The 17,113-nt window shown below is 36.1% G+C and overlaps 1 protein-coding gene across 2 annotated transcripts in view; it reads left to right on the forward strand.

Annotated features, from left to right (window-relative positions):
• The window catches only part of LOC150104654 (protein PALS1-like), a 282,994-nt gene that overhangs the window by 179,418 nt on the left and 86,463 nt on the right, over nucleotides 1–17,113 (forward strand). For both annotated transcript variants that reach the window (XM_090395246.1, XM_090395247.1), the window contains 2 exons: nucleotides 4,917–4,992; nucleotides 15,959–16,044. In XM_090395246.1, coding sequence (XP_090251372.1) covers nucleotides 4,917–4,992; nucleotides 15,959–16,044 — 162 coding nt within the window. The remainder of the gene's footprint in view (nucleotides 1–4,916; nucleotides 4,993–15,958; nucleotides 16,045–17,113) is intronic.

Consider the following 17,113-nt stretch of genomic DNA (forward strand, 5'->3'; position numbering starts at 1 on the left):
AATTGCATTTTATTAAATTCACATCTGCAAGGAGAGTGGAGAACACTCGGAATATTATAAATTAACAAGTTATTAATTGGGTATTTCCAAGTTCTGGACCCATTCTGTCTCATTTATTGCCTGTCATGCTTACCTTTAAATAGAACTTAAAAGTTCAAGAAGTAACAGGTATGAAGCATATTCTGATTCATAAGGATGGTCAGACCAAGAACATTCTCTTTACTTATATATTCAAATCTCCAACTTCAGTAAAAGCAGGATATCTGAATTGTTCTGTTAGGCTGTACATCCCTAATCCACTAAAATGCTTTAAAAGTCAGAAACATGGCTCTACAACTTGTGCCTGATATGGTAATAAACAGCATGACAATAAATCTTGCTCTGCAAAGAAACTTTAATGTGTCAACTGTGTGGGAGCCCATCCAGTCTATCTATTAGATTTAAAAAGCATTTGGAGATGAAAGCATGAGGAATTTTCCAAAGAACAGTTTCTTTATGCATTTTTCACCAAAGGTAAAATCCATTTATTCAAGACACAGATTCTTGCTTTCTCTTTAACTTCTTGCCCATATTCAGCAATACGCTATAGGTTTCAGATATTAATCCTTCTCATTTAGGATTAATATCTAAAAATTTTATTCACTCATGTAAAATAAAGAACTGCAGTGTTTCATATCTCAGTATATTGCACAGTATTTCAGAAGCATTTCAACAGATTCAAAAATACAACATGAAACCTACAGTCTTTTTTGTTTAATGCTCACTTGCTTTTTAAATTTTTATATCAATCCCATAAGAGCCGCTGTAGTCCAGTTGATGTTTACTATGCCTTTGGTTAGAAAAACCTAAGTTTAAATCCTCCTGTCAAGGATGCTATGAACTTTTATCAGGGCTTTTCATTTGATGGCGAGTTAGTTAGTCACTCTCATATAGTTGTGGCAGGGTTTTCTTTCTCGAAAACTTCGGTTCTTCATCTCACAAAACAGGAAATTAGTCAAAACAACATGCAAAATTGATAGTTATAACACACCTTGTGGATTTCATTAAAAATAGCTAGAACTTGAAAGAAATCTCTGTAGTACTTTTCAAACCCCATGTCAAGTTGGTTCCTAAAAAGACCAACTACTTTCCCTCTTGATTCCAGGTATACATAAAATTCAATACATGTCCAAGTTTGCTTCTGGACAGATAGGCAGATCTTCTGTCTGAAAGAACATGTCTGCTGCCACAATTATGGACAGGTAGGTCTAGCAGACCATGCTAGACAAGATTCAGAGAATTCAATAAGAGGAGGAGGAGGAAATAAATTACTGTTCTTTTATTTATTATCTATTTAAAACTACCTTAGCTTAAATAAATGTGGTTGTGTAAAACTCCCAAAAATATGGGAAATCATAATTCTTAGACCTCTGCCAAACAGCAGTCTTCCAGCTAGCACCCAGGAAGAGAGAGAGAGAGAGAGAGAGAATGCCTTTCCTAGGATTTCAGGTATAATGTCTAATCATTTTCATCTTTTTTTGTTATAAGTACATATTAGTTTGCACCCTTCCCTCTAATGGTATTTCTGACAAATGAAATATGGATGCTGTTAAACTGCCAACATGATCGTCAGGTAATATTTAGCAGGTATAATACATCATAGCCTTAGTTGCTCTGATTAATTTCAAAATGCAACCCATTTAAGTTTAAATACACAATTTTTCAACATTGAATTGTCAGACCATTCATGTGCCCACAGCCAATCTTTAAATTTTTCTGGATGCCAGGAGTATGTGAATAAAACTGGTATAACATCTGTTTGCTCATTTTGATATCATGAATTTAATAATTTAAATAATAATGGCTCTAAGGCAAACAAATGGGACACACCAGTACTTTCCTCTTCTGGGATACATACACAACTTGCTGATATCTAACAGCAGTCAATTTGTTATCCATTTCACTAATCTGTTATCCAGTTCTACAGTTAGTTTGAATGCTAACTTGTCATGTGGCAACCTGTGTTGCAAATTCATTTTTTTCCCTTCTCATAGCTAACTAGCTTCTTGTGGTTAGTCAACCTATAGTACATTAGTACCATGGATGGGTAGAGAGTTGGGAATCTTGTTCTTGCTTAATTTGAATTTGTGAAATATTCCTTGTAAGAGGAGGAAGGAAGTGAAATTTGTTCTATGAGTTTGAACTCTGAAGGGGTGTTGGGTGGCAGCTGCATGTGTTGTGATGGATTTAGTGGAGAGTGTAGAAATTATCACTGCTGGCTTATATGGAACAACTATGGAAGTAGTATTATAATATAATATTATATTATTATATTGCTATGGAAGTATTTATAGAAGTTGCATGTTGCAGAAACCAAATGCTTGTGTTGAGGGTGGGTGGAGTGAACTGGTAAGAGAGGTCATTAATCAACTTGATTACCCTCTTCTGTGTTGAGTCAAGTATTTTGAGGGAGCTCTTAGGGGCACCACCCCAATGTGAGAACAATATTTGATAGTTATATGGATTTGTGATTTGTATAAGATTAATAATTGTTCAGAGGTAAAGTAGCACCTTGAGCAAAGAGAAATCTTAGTTTGTTTTTTGGATGTTGAGAGGCAGTGTTTATAATGTTCATGCCAAGAGAGGCTTGATGCCCAGGTAATGCAAAAGAGAGAAATCTTATCTTGTTTGAGGATTTGAGTGTTGTCTAAGGCATTACTAGAGCAAAAACAGTTATTTTTTTCTTTTTTTTATTCTAGCAAGAAATTGACAAGGTTATCTGAGCCCTACTGAAGAATGGCTTGAAGGTCTGAATTGAGGGTTTAGGGTGGAGGTTGATGCTCTGGTGGTTCAATGTTTGTCAAATGAAAAGTGCAATGTGATGCCATCGATGAAACTATATTGGTTATTTCATGTGGCAAAATAAATTTTTGCCTACAAAAAGAAGGTACAGCCATGAGCTCCCCCCCCTCCCCCAATTACCACCCCCAATTGCTAAATTTTATATGGAAGCTTTTGAGCAAATTGTTCTTGATTCCTTTACCCTAAAACCTACAGTGTGGCTTAGATACGCTGACGATGTTTTCGTTATCTGGCCACATGGTCGACAAACTTTAAACACATTCCTTAGCCACCTGAACAAACAACATTAATGCATACAATTTACCGTTGAAATTGAAAATCAGAACTCGCTCCCGTTCCTGGATACACTGGTCACAGGTCTTCCCTCAGGCAGTCCATCCTTCACGGTTTACTGCAATCGACACATACTGGCCAATATATGCATGCTATCACCACCCGTCGCAAAAATTTGGAATCATTAACACCCTTAAGAACAGAGCTATAACAATTTGCTCTAATCAATAAGTTCTTAAACAAGAATTAAAGATTATTAGCAACACATTTATAAATAATGGCTATAACAAAAATACTGTTAATAAAGTTCTTCATTAAACTTCATAAAAAAAAAAAAAAAATAGATTACAGTAAAACCATAGCCATCCAATACATTAAAGGGTTATCAGAAAAAATCAATAGAATCCTACACCATTATAATCTTAATGCCACTTTTAAACCACCTATAACATTAAAAAACATATTCAACTCCTCTAAGGATCCTCTCCTCCCATTGGCACATCCTGGAGTTTATTGCATCTACTATACCTGTAACTTATCTTATACTGGTGAAACTGGACGTACAATCCATATACATAAAAAAAAAAAAAAAAAAAAAAAAAAAAAAAAAAAAAAAAAGAAGACATTAAATGTAACAGTTTTGGTGAAGCAGGCCTCTCAGATCACACTCTCAACACCCTACACCAAATTGATTGGAAAAGTACCTGCTCTTTACATCATACAAAAACCTGGTATGAAAGAAAATTTAAAGAAGCCTGTGAAATTCTGATTAACCACCCTAATCTCAACAATAATGGTGGCATAAAAATTCCAAGAATTTGGACGGCACATATTCAGCATACTTTAGGACTTTCAGCAATTTTCAGCTTTTATTGGAAACTATTCCATACCAATTGGTTGAAATATATGTATAATCACATAGTTTATATATATAAATATGTTGCTCTCCAGCCCAATTTAATTTTGCAACCTAATAGATAATAATAATAGGACTCTAGCTTTGATGTAGTAAAGGTTCCCCCCCCCCCCCACTAGAGGTCAGACCAATAATTGTCGTAACAGTTGGTCAGTAACTTTTGTGAACCATGTAGATTGTAGTGCAGCTTGTTTCTTTGTATATATATATATGTGTGTATGCTCCAGATGATGACTTTGATATGAAGGTCGAAACGTCGAGTGTTCATTTTGGTTTATATTAAAGTTTTGCTCTAACACAGTAGTCGTCTCCATAATTTTTGATAATGTATTCTGATCACTGTGTAAGCATGAAAGAAAGGAAACTATATTGGATTGATTGTCAGCTAGAGTAGGTTGTTGATATCCAAAGAAAGAGTGGGTTAGAGAATAGAGCCTTACAGAAGGCTCTATTCTCTAGCCCACTTAGTTGCATAGCTAGAGAATAAGAGCCATCTATCAGCACATAAGTGTGCGACCTGGTGACCAGTTGCAGAAGCAGTGGGATGGACCAAATGATGGAAACTTACTGTATATTAGTTGATAAGTATTTCTCTTGTCTAATACACTTCAATATGAGTGTCTTGCACACTCTTATAACAAGGAAATTGCTAAACATAATCTCTCCATGAATGTGTACCAATTCCCATGGAGAATTTTACTGTTATGAGTCTAATCCTGGACCTTGGCCCTCTCCATTGCTTTAACAACTCCATATACATAGGTATGTAATCTGAAGTGTCTTTGATTACTCCTGACTTCCTGGAACATTTTCATAAAACACTGATGTCAAGCCTTTAATATTGTAAAATGAAAAATTACTTAAGTACTTTGTTTTAAAATTCCAGGGTGCAACAGTTAAAAATGAAGGAGAAGCTGTTGTTGTTGGGAGGATAGTAAGAGGGGGAGCTGCTGAAAAAAGTGGTAAGAATTTTCTGTCTTTAGTGACTCATTTACTCATTTCTCATTGAATGAGAAAAAAATGTTTAGTTATATTATAAAGTTATCTGTGATTTATACAAATTATTACAATAATTTCTTATTAATGACAGTTTTTTATGTAATTTACTTTGAACTGTATATAATTCAGTTATATACAGTTCAAATGAAAATTTGAACTGTATATAACTTGACTCCATGAAAATATCCATGGATATTTTCATGGAGTCAAGAAGACTCATCATGGGAGATCCATTATTCACACAATACTTTATCACACTTCTCCTTAAACTCATTCGCTGAGAATTCCACCCATTCACCACCCTTCAAGCGGAAAATGTAGTCCTAACACCCTTGCTAACCACACTCTTACACAATTTCCATGGGTGACCCCCCCCCCAGTCTTGATTCCATCCTCCCTGTTCACAATCACCCTTCCAGTCCCTGGCCTCATCAGTTTCTTGCAGTTCAGTTCCGTCAATATATTACACAGCTTCTGATCTCTTCTCAAAGTGCATCACCTTACTCATGGCAACATTAAACACTTTGCTTATAATGCTAGACTATTTAAGTTCTCCTGCAACATCCCTATATCACTTTCGTTTACCATTGCTCTTCCCAGTTGCATCAGCAAACAACTGAATATTTATTGTCATATCATTTCTTATATCATTGTACAAATGAAACAATAAAATACCAAGTGCTGAACCTTATAGTACACCATTAGTCACCTGCCTTCTCCTGGACTCCGATTCTCCATAAACTGCTCTTTGACATCTGTCCATCAGCCATCTCTAATCCAAATCACAAGATACATATCCATCACTATTTGTTCCAATGTATGTAGAGTTCTATGTGGAATCCTGTCAAATGACTTTTGCAAAGTATTGCTGAGTACCCATTTTCCTTATCCAACTCCATTGTCACTTTATTATAAGAAGTAAGCAAATTACTAAGGCAAGATCTACCTTTCACAAAACCATGTTCCATATAGAGTGTCATATTTCTGTCCACCCAGTCCTGAATTCTCTCTTTCACCAATTTTTCCAACACCTTACCCACCACTTCTGATATATCGATTGGCATATAATTTGCTACTTCTGTCTTGGAGCCTCCTTTATGTAGTAGGACTTGCCCTCTTTCCACTCCCAGTACTGAGACTTAAATTAGCAGTGTGGTCAGAGGAGCTGATAATTTCCTTGCACTTCTCATAATATACTGGCTGATAAGCCATCTAATCCCATGGCTGTGTTTGCATTGAGGTTGTGCAATATTTTAAACACCTCTATTTCTTCAACATGTATTCTTCCATTAGTCAGTCACATCTGACATTGCAATGTAATCACTTAGATGGTTATACCTCTGCAAAATGTTCACTCAGTAATTCAACTATTTGGTTTGGTTCTGTTACTTCCCCACATCAGCACTTTTTCAAGTCATCTTTTCATAGTCATATACCTCCTTTTTTTTGCCACCCACTTAACAAAACAACTCTCAGATTTCTTTTGGCATCATCAACTAGCTCTCTGTCCTAATTAACTTTGACCTTCCTCACCATACCCTTCTTGCCTTTGCCTTGTACTGCTTGTGGGCATTCCAATCATCTTTTTGATCGGAATGCTATATACCTCCTGACTCTGGGTATACAGTCTGATGCTACTTCCTTCAAACTCATCTTGACCATCTCTCATGCATCCGAATTCTTATGTCACAGTATTGCTGAAAGCTCATCTTGTCATAATCACCTGCTTTGTAATTTCGCATATATCTCTTCTTAATAGAAACTTCTGCATGTCGGGCAATCTCCCAGGTGAAGACTACATGATCACTTTCTCCAGGCAGAGGCTGTATAGCTAGATTGATTAGTATTAAGTTCTCTGATGCCATGACCATATCCAGCACTCATGAACTTTGTGTCCCCTCCATTATATGCTGCCTCAGGTAATTATCTCTCAGCAGCTGTATAAATTCCATCTCCTTGCACAGTAGTTGAAATCCCCCATAATAATTACCTGACATATACTCATTGTGCTAATTTGCTAATGGATATCATGTCTATTCTTCCTTATACCTCCCCTCCCCCTGGATTATAGCAGCAATGAATTACATATTTCATTTTGTTGGCCTCTTTCTCACACCATCACACCAGATAGATGTGGAACTACCCTCCGCATCCCTGACCTCCTGATGTACTTAAATTCCTCTGTTATTAGCATAATCCCTCTCCCCATCTTGTGCCTTCTGTCCGCTCTGAAGATGCTGTGTTCTGTTCCTATGTTCCTTTGTATTCTGTTCCTATGACTAAAACATCATTGGCCAACCAAGTCTCGCTAATACCTATAACATTTGGCCAAGTTGAGCTAACCAGTGCCAAAAACTCCTTGCCCTTATTCCAAATACTTCTGGAATTAGTATACATAAACTGCAATATTCCCTTCATCTCATAAACAATCTTGCACCTTGTGTTGATTAGCCGACTAAAGTTAAGAACCTGGGGTACTACATTTAGCATCATGCGATCACTCTCCCATTTACTAACCTTTAGGTTGCCTGGACCCAGACTCACCTGCATCCCTCTATAAACATTCTAGTTTCCCTGACTCTGAACTTTCACTGAACAGTATTTTCTCAAGATCCCTAATCAAAAATCAATTCAAATGCAAGCTATCCACTGAAACTGTCATATGGCAGAGTAAGAACTAAAGGTAATAGTGTACAAGAAACTGAAATTCAAAGTGATAACAAAAGATTTGACTATAGTGAGCTATTGCAATAATGAGGAGAACACTGACAAGATCCAACTGCATCTGGGCTACTGTGTTGCAGATAAATTAACCAGGATTGCACAGTTTTGGGGTAGCATAGAAACTCTGGAAAGGATCTGGAATAAAATAAATATATTTCATCAGAACTAGAATATTAGCTGATATCATAGATTGAAGTGTAAAAGTTAGTAGGCAGAAAAAGAATAGCTGATATATAACCATATAAGATTATGGTTGTTTAGGTTTTTAATGGTATGTTTGCAACTTGGTAATACATAAAGTCCAAATGCTTTAAGATTGAAAGGTTAAGGGATAATTCATAGTAAAGACAGAGGAAAGAGATGGATGATCCTCCCTTGGAAGTCAAGAGGAATGAGAAGCATGCATATCCCATTTTTTGTGTTAGAATCATTGGTAGGTTACAGCCAAAAGTAACTCACTTTATTTGAATGCTAATTAATGCTCTTACAGGGCAGTTTATCCTATCTGTATGTTCTGCATGGCTGTCAGCTGCATCTGTTCTTGCTGGTTTGTATGTTTTGTTGATGAAAAACTAGTTCTAGGAAGAAAAACCTTGCCAATTCTAGTATGAGACCAACAGGCTCACATTCAGTTTAAAAGCCCTGATAGGTTCTTCATATCCTAGATGAGATTCAAGCCCAGGTCTTTCCAATTAAAGGGCATTGGCAAAAATTGTATTATGGAGACTGTGTTCATTCACACACACACACAAGCCACATCACACTACATCACAGTAATGCTCAGTGGCGTGACACAGCCAAGGAACTTGGATTCTTAGAAACCTGCTAATCAAATCAAATCTACATAAATTGATAACCATTGTCATTTGTCCACAGTTTCAGCCTATTCAAGTCATTCTTTAAGTGCTGCATATCGGTAGCATCATTAACAAACAATTGAACATCTGTCAGGTTCTTTCATTATTATTAATGCATAAATTAAACAATGGTCCAATGGCTCTGAGGAACACCACTAATCACTTCAGATGTGGCAATCACCCCCCCCCCCCCCCCACACACACACCACTTCCTCATATCTGCCTGTGAGCTACCCTCTTATCCAAGTCAGTGGTTTATATTTCAATCCTTTATCCTCTTAATTTATGTGGCACTTCCATGTGGTATCCTGGCAAATGCCATTATCAAAGTCCAATGGTATTATAATGCATCCATTCCCTTTATCCATCTCAGCCATAACATTATTATAAAATATAAGAAAATTACTCAGACCTGATCTCTGCTGTGTAAACCAATGCTGTTCCTTGCAAAGTATAGTTTGTTTATCAACCTATTTTTGTATATGAGTTTTTACTGCTTTTCTAAAATCTTCACTGCCACTCCAGATACTGATAGGCCAGTAGCTTGGCATCAGGTTTTGACCACCCATCCTTGTACAAATAGAATTAACAATATTGTCACCAGTATGGATGAAATATATTGCTCCTCATGCACTTTGTATTCAATCATACATTTCAATGTAACATCACTGGTACAGTAAAGTCTCGTTTTGATGGACTATTAGAGGCTAAGGGTTGTCCATAAAATCGAAAGTCCGTTAAATCGTGAATCTTAGGAATAGTATTGAAAATAGAACACTTTCAGTGGAACAGTATTAGAACATTTTTATGTAAATGAAATTGTTACTTAATAATTCATGATCGAAATTGCTGAAAATGTTCATAATAAGCAATCACCTCCGGATCTGAAGATTCGCCTATGAATGAGATGACGTTGTCAATGTGTTCTCTAACCACCGATAGTTTCGGACCAGCTGGAAGCGCTTCTTCTTCCTCATTATCAACATCCTTCTTGCCCAGTAGAACATCTTCAGCAATCTCTTTCTGGCTGAGAATTTGGTAGTCTGGGTCGCTCTCGTTGATGTCTAGCAATTGTTCAATGTCATTCTCACTGACATTATCACCAGCTCTCATCAAAGTTTCATGGAAATCAGAGGTTTCAAAATCTCTAAAATCATATTCTGGTTCACTTCTGTTCAGTTAATAACAGTTTAACTAAAGATTACTCTAGGAACAGCCTAAACACCATGTATTTTTCACACTAGCAATGCTACTAATTCTATGCTGAAAGTTTATTTTTCACTTGGTTAGAGTATAATAAATTTAGTTTAATCCTTTATCCAAGTGTGAGCAAACAAAGTTTGCACCTGAAAGTATCTTCAGGACTGGGGTAAGGTGGTACAACACTGGGGCACTCCTTGCAAAGGTGGAGCAAGCTACCAACACTCTTATCTCAGTATCTCCCATAATGCAAAACACATCTCCTCGCGGATATGTCTAATGTTATGCATTAAGGGAAGGGCCACTACCAAGACTAGTTTCGACCTTTATTGAGGTCTCTTCAGTGGGAGCCAGGCCCAAGTGGAGATACCAGGCAGAAGCATTAGCAGGTCATCTCTACCTATAGGAGTTGCCAAATGATGTGCCACCCTTTTTTAATAAATTACTCTGGATTTAGAGAAAGATGTTGAAAGTTTATTTTTCACTTGGTTAGAGTATAATAAATTTAGTTTAATCCTTTATCCAAGTGTGAGCAAACAAAGTTCGCACCTGAAAGTATCTTCAGGACTGGGGTAAGGTGGTACAACATCAGGGCCCTCCTTGCAAAGGTGGAGCAAGATACCAACACTCTTATCTCAGTATCTCCCATAATGCAAAACACATCTCCTTGCGGATATGTCTAATGTTATGCATTAAGGGAAGGGCCACTACCCAGACTAGTTTCGACCTTTATTGAGGTCTCTTCAGTGGGAGCCCTGGTGTTGTACCACCTTACCCCAGTCCTGAAGATACTTTCAGGTGCGAACTTTGTTTGCTCACACTTGGATAAAGGATTAAACTAAATTTATTATAATTCTATGCTACTGAACCAAAGCACATGCACATGCGCAAACTATTAAGAGTACACACGAAATATCACGAATACACATGAACGTATCTGAAGATGCAATTTATAAACTCTGCCAATCACTTCCGATTAACCATCATATTATGTATTTTTTTATTAATTATCTCATTATCCGTATTTATTTGTCAAATTATGCCCGTTAAATCCCAAATCCATTGAATCCGGGTCCGTTAAATCGAGAGTTTACTGTACAGTCATACCCCGAAGTTACACGGTAGGTGGGACCAACAAAAAGCGTGTAAGTTGAATTTGCGTAACTCTAGTATAATTTTGCATACAAACATACAAAATATTAGTTAATTGGGACCAAAGGTTTACAAAAACACCTATATTTTTTAAGAAATATAATTGTAATTGTAGTTTTTCGTACATAAAAAAAAAAGAAAGTTATTTCAATGTCAAGGGTTTCATAAAATCTAATATATTCGTCTGATGGCATAATGTCTTTTTCTTGTCATGCAAAATTTCTTCATAGCAAGCTAATGATTTTTTTTATTCCTTACCTTGTGGCTACAATTCATTCCTCGTTAGAATCTCTGTCTTCCAAAATCTGTAAACCTTTCTTTTATGATTGTTCTTACTGTGGATACCTGTAGATCAAACTTCTTTGCTAGCTCACAAATTTTCATTCCGCCTTCAAAATCCTTAATAATGTTGAGTTTTGTTTCCAAAGTTAATGTTTTTTTTTTCTTGCTAGCTGTAGAAGAATCGGACTTGCTTCCTTTGGATGACATTATTTTTTATGTGATAAAATTTTTATCAAGAACATAACATTAAACAATTGCAAGGTTTTTAGACTATAAAAATCGTGTATGAATGGAGACTGTGTGAAACACGTCAGTGCTTGTTCACAGCATGTGCAACACTGGTGAATGTGGCCAGCGCCAGAAAGATACAACTAGTGGTGAATCCCGAAGCGGGACGGGAATACGTACATATATGAAACAGCGTAACTCCGGATTCGCATAAGTCAGGGTATGACTGTATTACAATTTTAACATGCACTGCATATCCATGGCAACCTTGATGTTGTATACTGTCAAGACCAGTTGGGTTGTTAATCATACATTCTTTCCGTTCCTTCTGAGCTAAGTCTCAGTTATATAACCAGGACAAGGTCCTAACCAGTTGTAACAGTAATATCACATTTGTTCTTTTGCTGATTTTTTGTCCTGGTTATGCAATAGCTCTAGAAGCTCCTCTCATGTATCTCTCTCCATCCATCCAATTTGGTGGAAGCACTGTACTCCATGTTGCATACATCAAGTCAATAGATCTCAGTTAATTGAATGTACAGCATTTGAAAAATTGCATCTGCTTCTGATACAAGCATATACTGTCTGTATTTAGTGAAGTTCTACTTTCATTTCTTCTTTTACTTGCAGCATAACAATTATTTTAGTTGCCCTTTGGCTTGCATAACCAATTTGTTATGCAAGCCAAATTTTCCATATAATGCTAGCAGCTCTTCTGGCCAGTGCTTTATATATTTCAGAATGCCTTCATTCTTATTCCTTCCACATCACATTCTTATGGATCTCTTGCATAACAAGATTGAATTTCCATTTCACTGCACTTGCACCTCAAAATCTAGGGAGACACTAAGGTACTGCATCATTTAAGCATCTTTTCAATACTTTTCATGCACTGCTTTGTAATTCAACTTGGTAATTTGTAAACCAGCTTTGTAATTCTGCATATATCCTTTTTTTATTAGAACATCAGCATACTTAGCTACTTCTCAGGTTAGCAAGAAGGATCACTGTCACTAACTAGAGGCAAAATTATCACATCCGTAACTTAGACCCACTTCTGATGCTATGAAAAATTAACTCTTTGACCTAGAGTTCCTTCTTTTGTATGCTGCAAAAGAAAAAATATGTATAAATATATAATATGAAAAAAAGTGCATATCCTAATAATAAAATAGTGATCAAGGGATATTTTTTAATTCTTTAGAATAACAAAAAAAGCTGAGACTTAAATTAAAGCTTAGTCAAAAGCATCACCAGTTCCCTTGCATATTCTCATAAAGCACGAACTGATATCCCATCTAATCCTACAGTTGTATTTCTGTCACAGTAATATCCTGACTTGGATGATATGCCCTTGCAAAGTGGTCACCCAGTAGCTCAACTATTTCTCCATCACCTCCATACTATCAGCACTCATTAAAGTTATCCTTCTAAAGTCCTTCTTCCTCTTACTTGTCACATAACAAAATAATTCTTTGAGATTTCCTTTGACCTGCTTGGCTAATTTCTTCTCATAGTTTGATTTTGCCTTCCTTACCATGCTGGTTACTTTCTTTCTTTTTTGACCCTCATACCATTCCTGAGATTGCTAAGTCACCTTTCTCCTAATATACTCTGCACAACACTTCTTTTTGTAGCTCATGCTTAATGATACTACTTTACTAACTCCTACCTGATTTAACCTCTTGACCTTGGGCATGCAGTCTGATATTGCTTCTTCCAGATACTTTTGACATTCCCTCATGCACTGTGAATATCCTTCCTTTGCAGGTCTTTATTCCAGATTCACATATAGATTTTCATATATTTCACTCTGTTCTTTAGTGATATAAGGCATCATCCAAATACAAAAATTCTTTTAATCACTATACACATGCATTCTGAATCTGAGATTTTTTTTTGTTCACTCTCCTAGCTTTTGTTCAAACAAACTGCATCAAATAAATTTTAAGTAGTTTTTTATTTTTTGTCTAAAAAAAATGTAATTTATGATCTTACTCTCTTTCCTCACTAGAGGTCAGGCTAGTATAAGTAGTTATGCTGTAGCTTACTAAAGTGTATTGTGATATATGTACTGATGATGATCTTGGTTATAAGCTGAAATGGTGAGGGTTATTTTATCTTGGTTTTAAGTCAAGTAATTGCTCTAACATGAGTGTTTGTCTCTATAATTTCTACACAATGGAAGAAAGTAAGTACAAGATATTTTATGTCTTGTACATGTGTGTAAGCAGAACATGAAAGAATTCATCCTTGTCCAGCACGACTGCATTAAACAAGTTTATATCAAAACATAAAAGAAAGTTATCATACATTATTATTGTTAATATCATTATTGTATGGTCACCTTCATGGAGTCTAAAGAATCCCTGCAGGAGACTCAAACTATCCATACAATCTGTCATACCTCTCCTTGAACCCATTAACAGACAAAGCACTCACAACTGACTTTGGCAACCCATTCCACTCATTCACAACTCTACAAGAGCCTCCACAGCTCAGTCTGTATAGATGAATCCCTTTAGTCAGAAAGACTCGAGTTCGATTCTTGTCCACGATGTTAGGAACCTTTATCCGGTCTTTTTCAACTGTCATAATCAAGGTGAGTCAGCCAGTCTCACACAGAGATAAAGGGTTTTATTCTCCTGGAAACTTGGATTTTTTTTTTTTTCCCTCAGAACAGGCAAACTGGCCAGGGGAACACATGCAATTGACAGACAAACAAACAAACATTATAGCTAACATCTTCATGTTGGTGCTAATTAATTACAACTCGACAAGCTAAAAAAAAATCTAATCATCACACCCCTATTTACCACACCTTTATTCAGCTTCCAAGGATGACCTCTTGTTCTGGTCCCCTGTAGCCAAGTGCTGAGTCATTTTCCCCCTGCATCAATCCTATAAAGCTCTTTAAGTAACTTAAATGTTATTTTCTCATATCCCCTCTTATCAACAAACTTCTGCAATCCACATTCCTCAATCTATCATCATAAGGAACATTCCACAGATTACTTATCATCTTAGTTGCTTGCCTCTTTCTTATGGATTCAAGACTTCAGGAGGAAGTCTTGAATCCATAAGAAAGTGCTTAGAGGACTAATCCCAAGCATTAAATTAAACAGTCATTAAAGGAGAGGAAGAGGGATCTTATCTGGGATTGAATGATTCATGCTGCCCATTGATTGGGTTGGTTTTTGGAATTATAACCAAAGCAAGCCTGTGAGGCTAATGTATTATGTCTGTTAATTACATATGTTCTCGCCCTGGTTTGAGTACACTTGTAGCATGGCCATTAAGATATTGTGGCATTTGTTCTTCAGATGGATATCTAAGAGGTGAGGCACATTTCTAAAGCCTTTTAAAGAATGTCACCTTCATTTGTGATGGTAACAACTGGTCTAACATAGAGGGTGCCAAAATACTTTCTTCTATAAAATAGGCAAACCAAGTGGAGAACATGCACAATTAATGAACATAATATGCTGGCACTCATAAACCTTAGTGCACTTTGCTTATAATTCCAATCTAACTCACTAGCTATATGGGAATATTTAACTTTAAGATTTTCAACTTGAAAATCTCAAATTACCTCGAGTTGAAATGAAAATCTCTTATAAAGGTTCCTCGTCTCTAGAAGAGATGTGACCCTAGGTCTTTCCATCTGAACCTTGATATTCATCCTTCAGATGTTACTTATGAAAGGAGAGACTGAATAAGCAGTAAGTATTTACATTAACTAGCAAGGAATTTTGAAAGACTATTAGGAATAGGAAAGGAATATGCAAAGATGGGAGTGGAGAGGAAAAAGAGGCTTAAGGTTAAGTTAGGTTAGAATTTGAGGACAGGTTGGTAACAAGCACTACATTCTTTTGCTTTGTGTTGTCAGACTTTTGGATAAATGGGGAGGGGGGGGGAGGCTTGGGTTACATCTAACTTGGTAACAAGAGAGGAGAGGGTACTAGATTAAAAGAAGAAAAAAAGTTCAAAGTTATTCTCCTATTTTGAAGATTGATAATGCCACTGTTTCAGTATCTTCAAAGCAGCAGAACAGTAATCTTCCTCCTGCTCTTTCCAAAGGCTTGTCTCTGCTTGTTTAATATAGTGCCCTTTCTCATCTAATTTTGAAGTCACAGGGAATAGACCTCATCTCTTTCTTCCATTTGTCCCTATGTTTGATGACACTACAAAATAAAAGGAAGTATTATTTCTTCTTAGCCTCCCAGTTCCATCTTATTCAACATATTCTCTCCTCCCCTTCTTTTGTCTATTCCTGTCTCTTCAATACTTTGAAGCTAATATAAGCCCATCTCTTACTTATCCCTCCATTTGTTCACCAGCACCATGAACTATCCAATCCAATGTTTCTTCTCTTTCTTCTTTGGTTTAATTTATCTTGAGTTTGGCATTTTGAATAACAGCTAATGCTAGCCTACAAATTGTAACTTATTTAAAATTACTTACTTAAAACAGATTTGTATTTCAGGACTGTTAAGAGAAGGAGATGAAATACTGGAAGTGAATGGTATAGAAATGAGAGGAAAATCTGTAAATGATGTCTGCGATATACTGGTAAGTATGTTTTCAGACTCTCATATTACAAACTATTCAGTGATAATCTTATTTTACAATAAATGAGTGTAATTAATGTTTTCTATTATTATTATATTCAGGATCTCCACAAAGTCACAAGACTTACTGTGGAAAATTAAAAAGTTTCAAAAGAATGGAAATACAGAAAATGCTATTATGAACTTACTCAAAAACAAATTGCCAGAAAGACCCAAATCCTATAGCAATAATGCTATTTTAATGGGAATTTTTTTGTAACAAAGTACCCCTTTAGTGTTCTGAATTAGCTACCATGGCACTCAACAGTGATATGCTACGGTCACTGTGCAGCCAGCCTGGTTTGTTGGTTGAGTGAACAGTCTTCATTCTCTCTCTCTCTCACAATTTGTGGGATTGAATCCTGCTATTTCATAAAGATTTTGAGTTGAATGTCTAAAGGTGATAGTTGATCCATATAAGCTTGCTAATAACTTGTGATGGAGGCTTTGGTTGGGGCTTTAGGTATTTTATCATGTCTTATGATATAGTGAACTGAATGTAGATGAATTTCATTGTGCAGTGTGAGATGCAGACTATTTATTGGCAACCTGTAGTGGCCTGAAAGAATTTAATACTTGCTCTCTAGACAGGGTTTCCAGATTATCTGACCTTTATCTCACCTTCAGTACTAATATACATATAGGTTAAATTAAAAACTGACAAGAAATTATATTCTTGTTTTAACCTTTATCCAAGTGTAAGCAAATAAAGTTTGCCTGTGAGGTACATTCATGACTAGGCTACTTGCATAGAGGTTAAATGACCTCACATTAATTGCCATTTGTATCCCATAATGCAAAGCACACATCCTTTTGAACATATGTAATGCTGTGCATTAAGGGAAAGGTTACTACCTAGACCAATTTAGACCTTTTAGGTCTCATCAATGGAAGTCAGATCCAGAAGAGATACCAAGATACTGATGAGACCTCATTAAAAGTCGAAACTCTTCCAAAAATTTCACACATTCTCATAATAATTCACCTTATCAGAAAGCCAGTTTTATCATTTTATTATATAAAAAATTATG

The sequence above is a fragment of the Typopeltis vanoorti genome, chromosome 7 (genome assembly GCF_054136105.1).
Source record: "Typopeltis vanoorti isolate ZY-2024b chromosome 7, IOZ_Tvanoo_1.0, whole genome shotgun sequence".
In the NCBI taxonomy this organism is placed as follows: domain Eukaryota; kingdom Metazoa; phylum Arthropoda; class Arachnida; order Uropygi; family Thelyphonidae; genus Typopeltis; species Typopeltis vanoorti.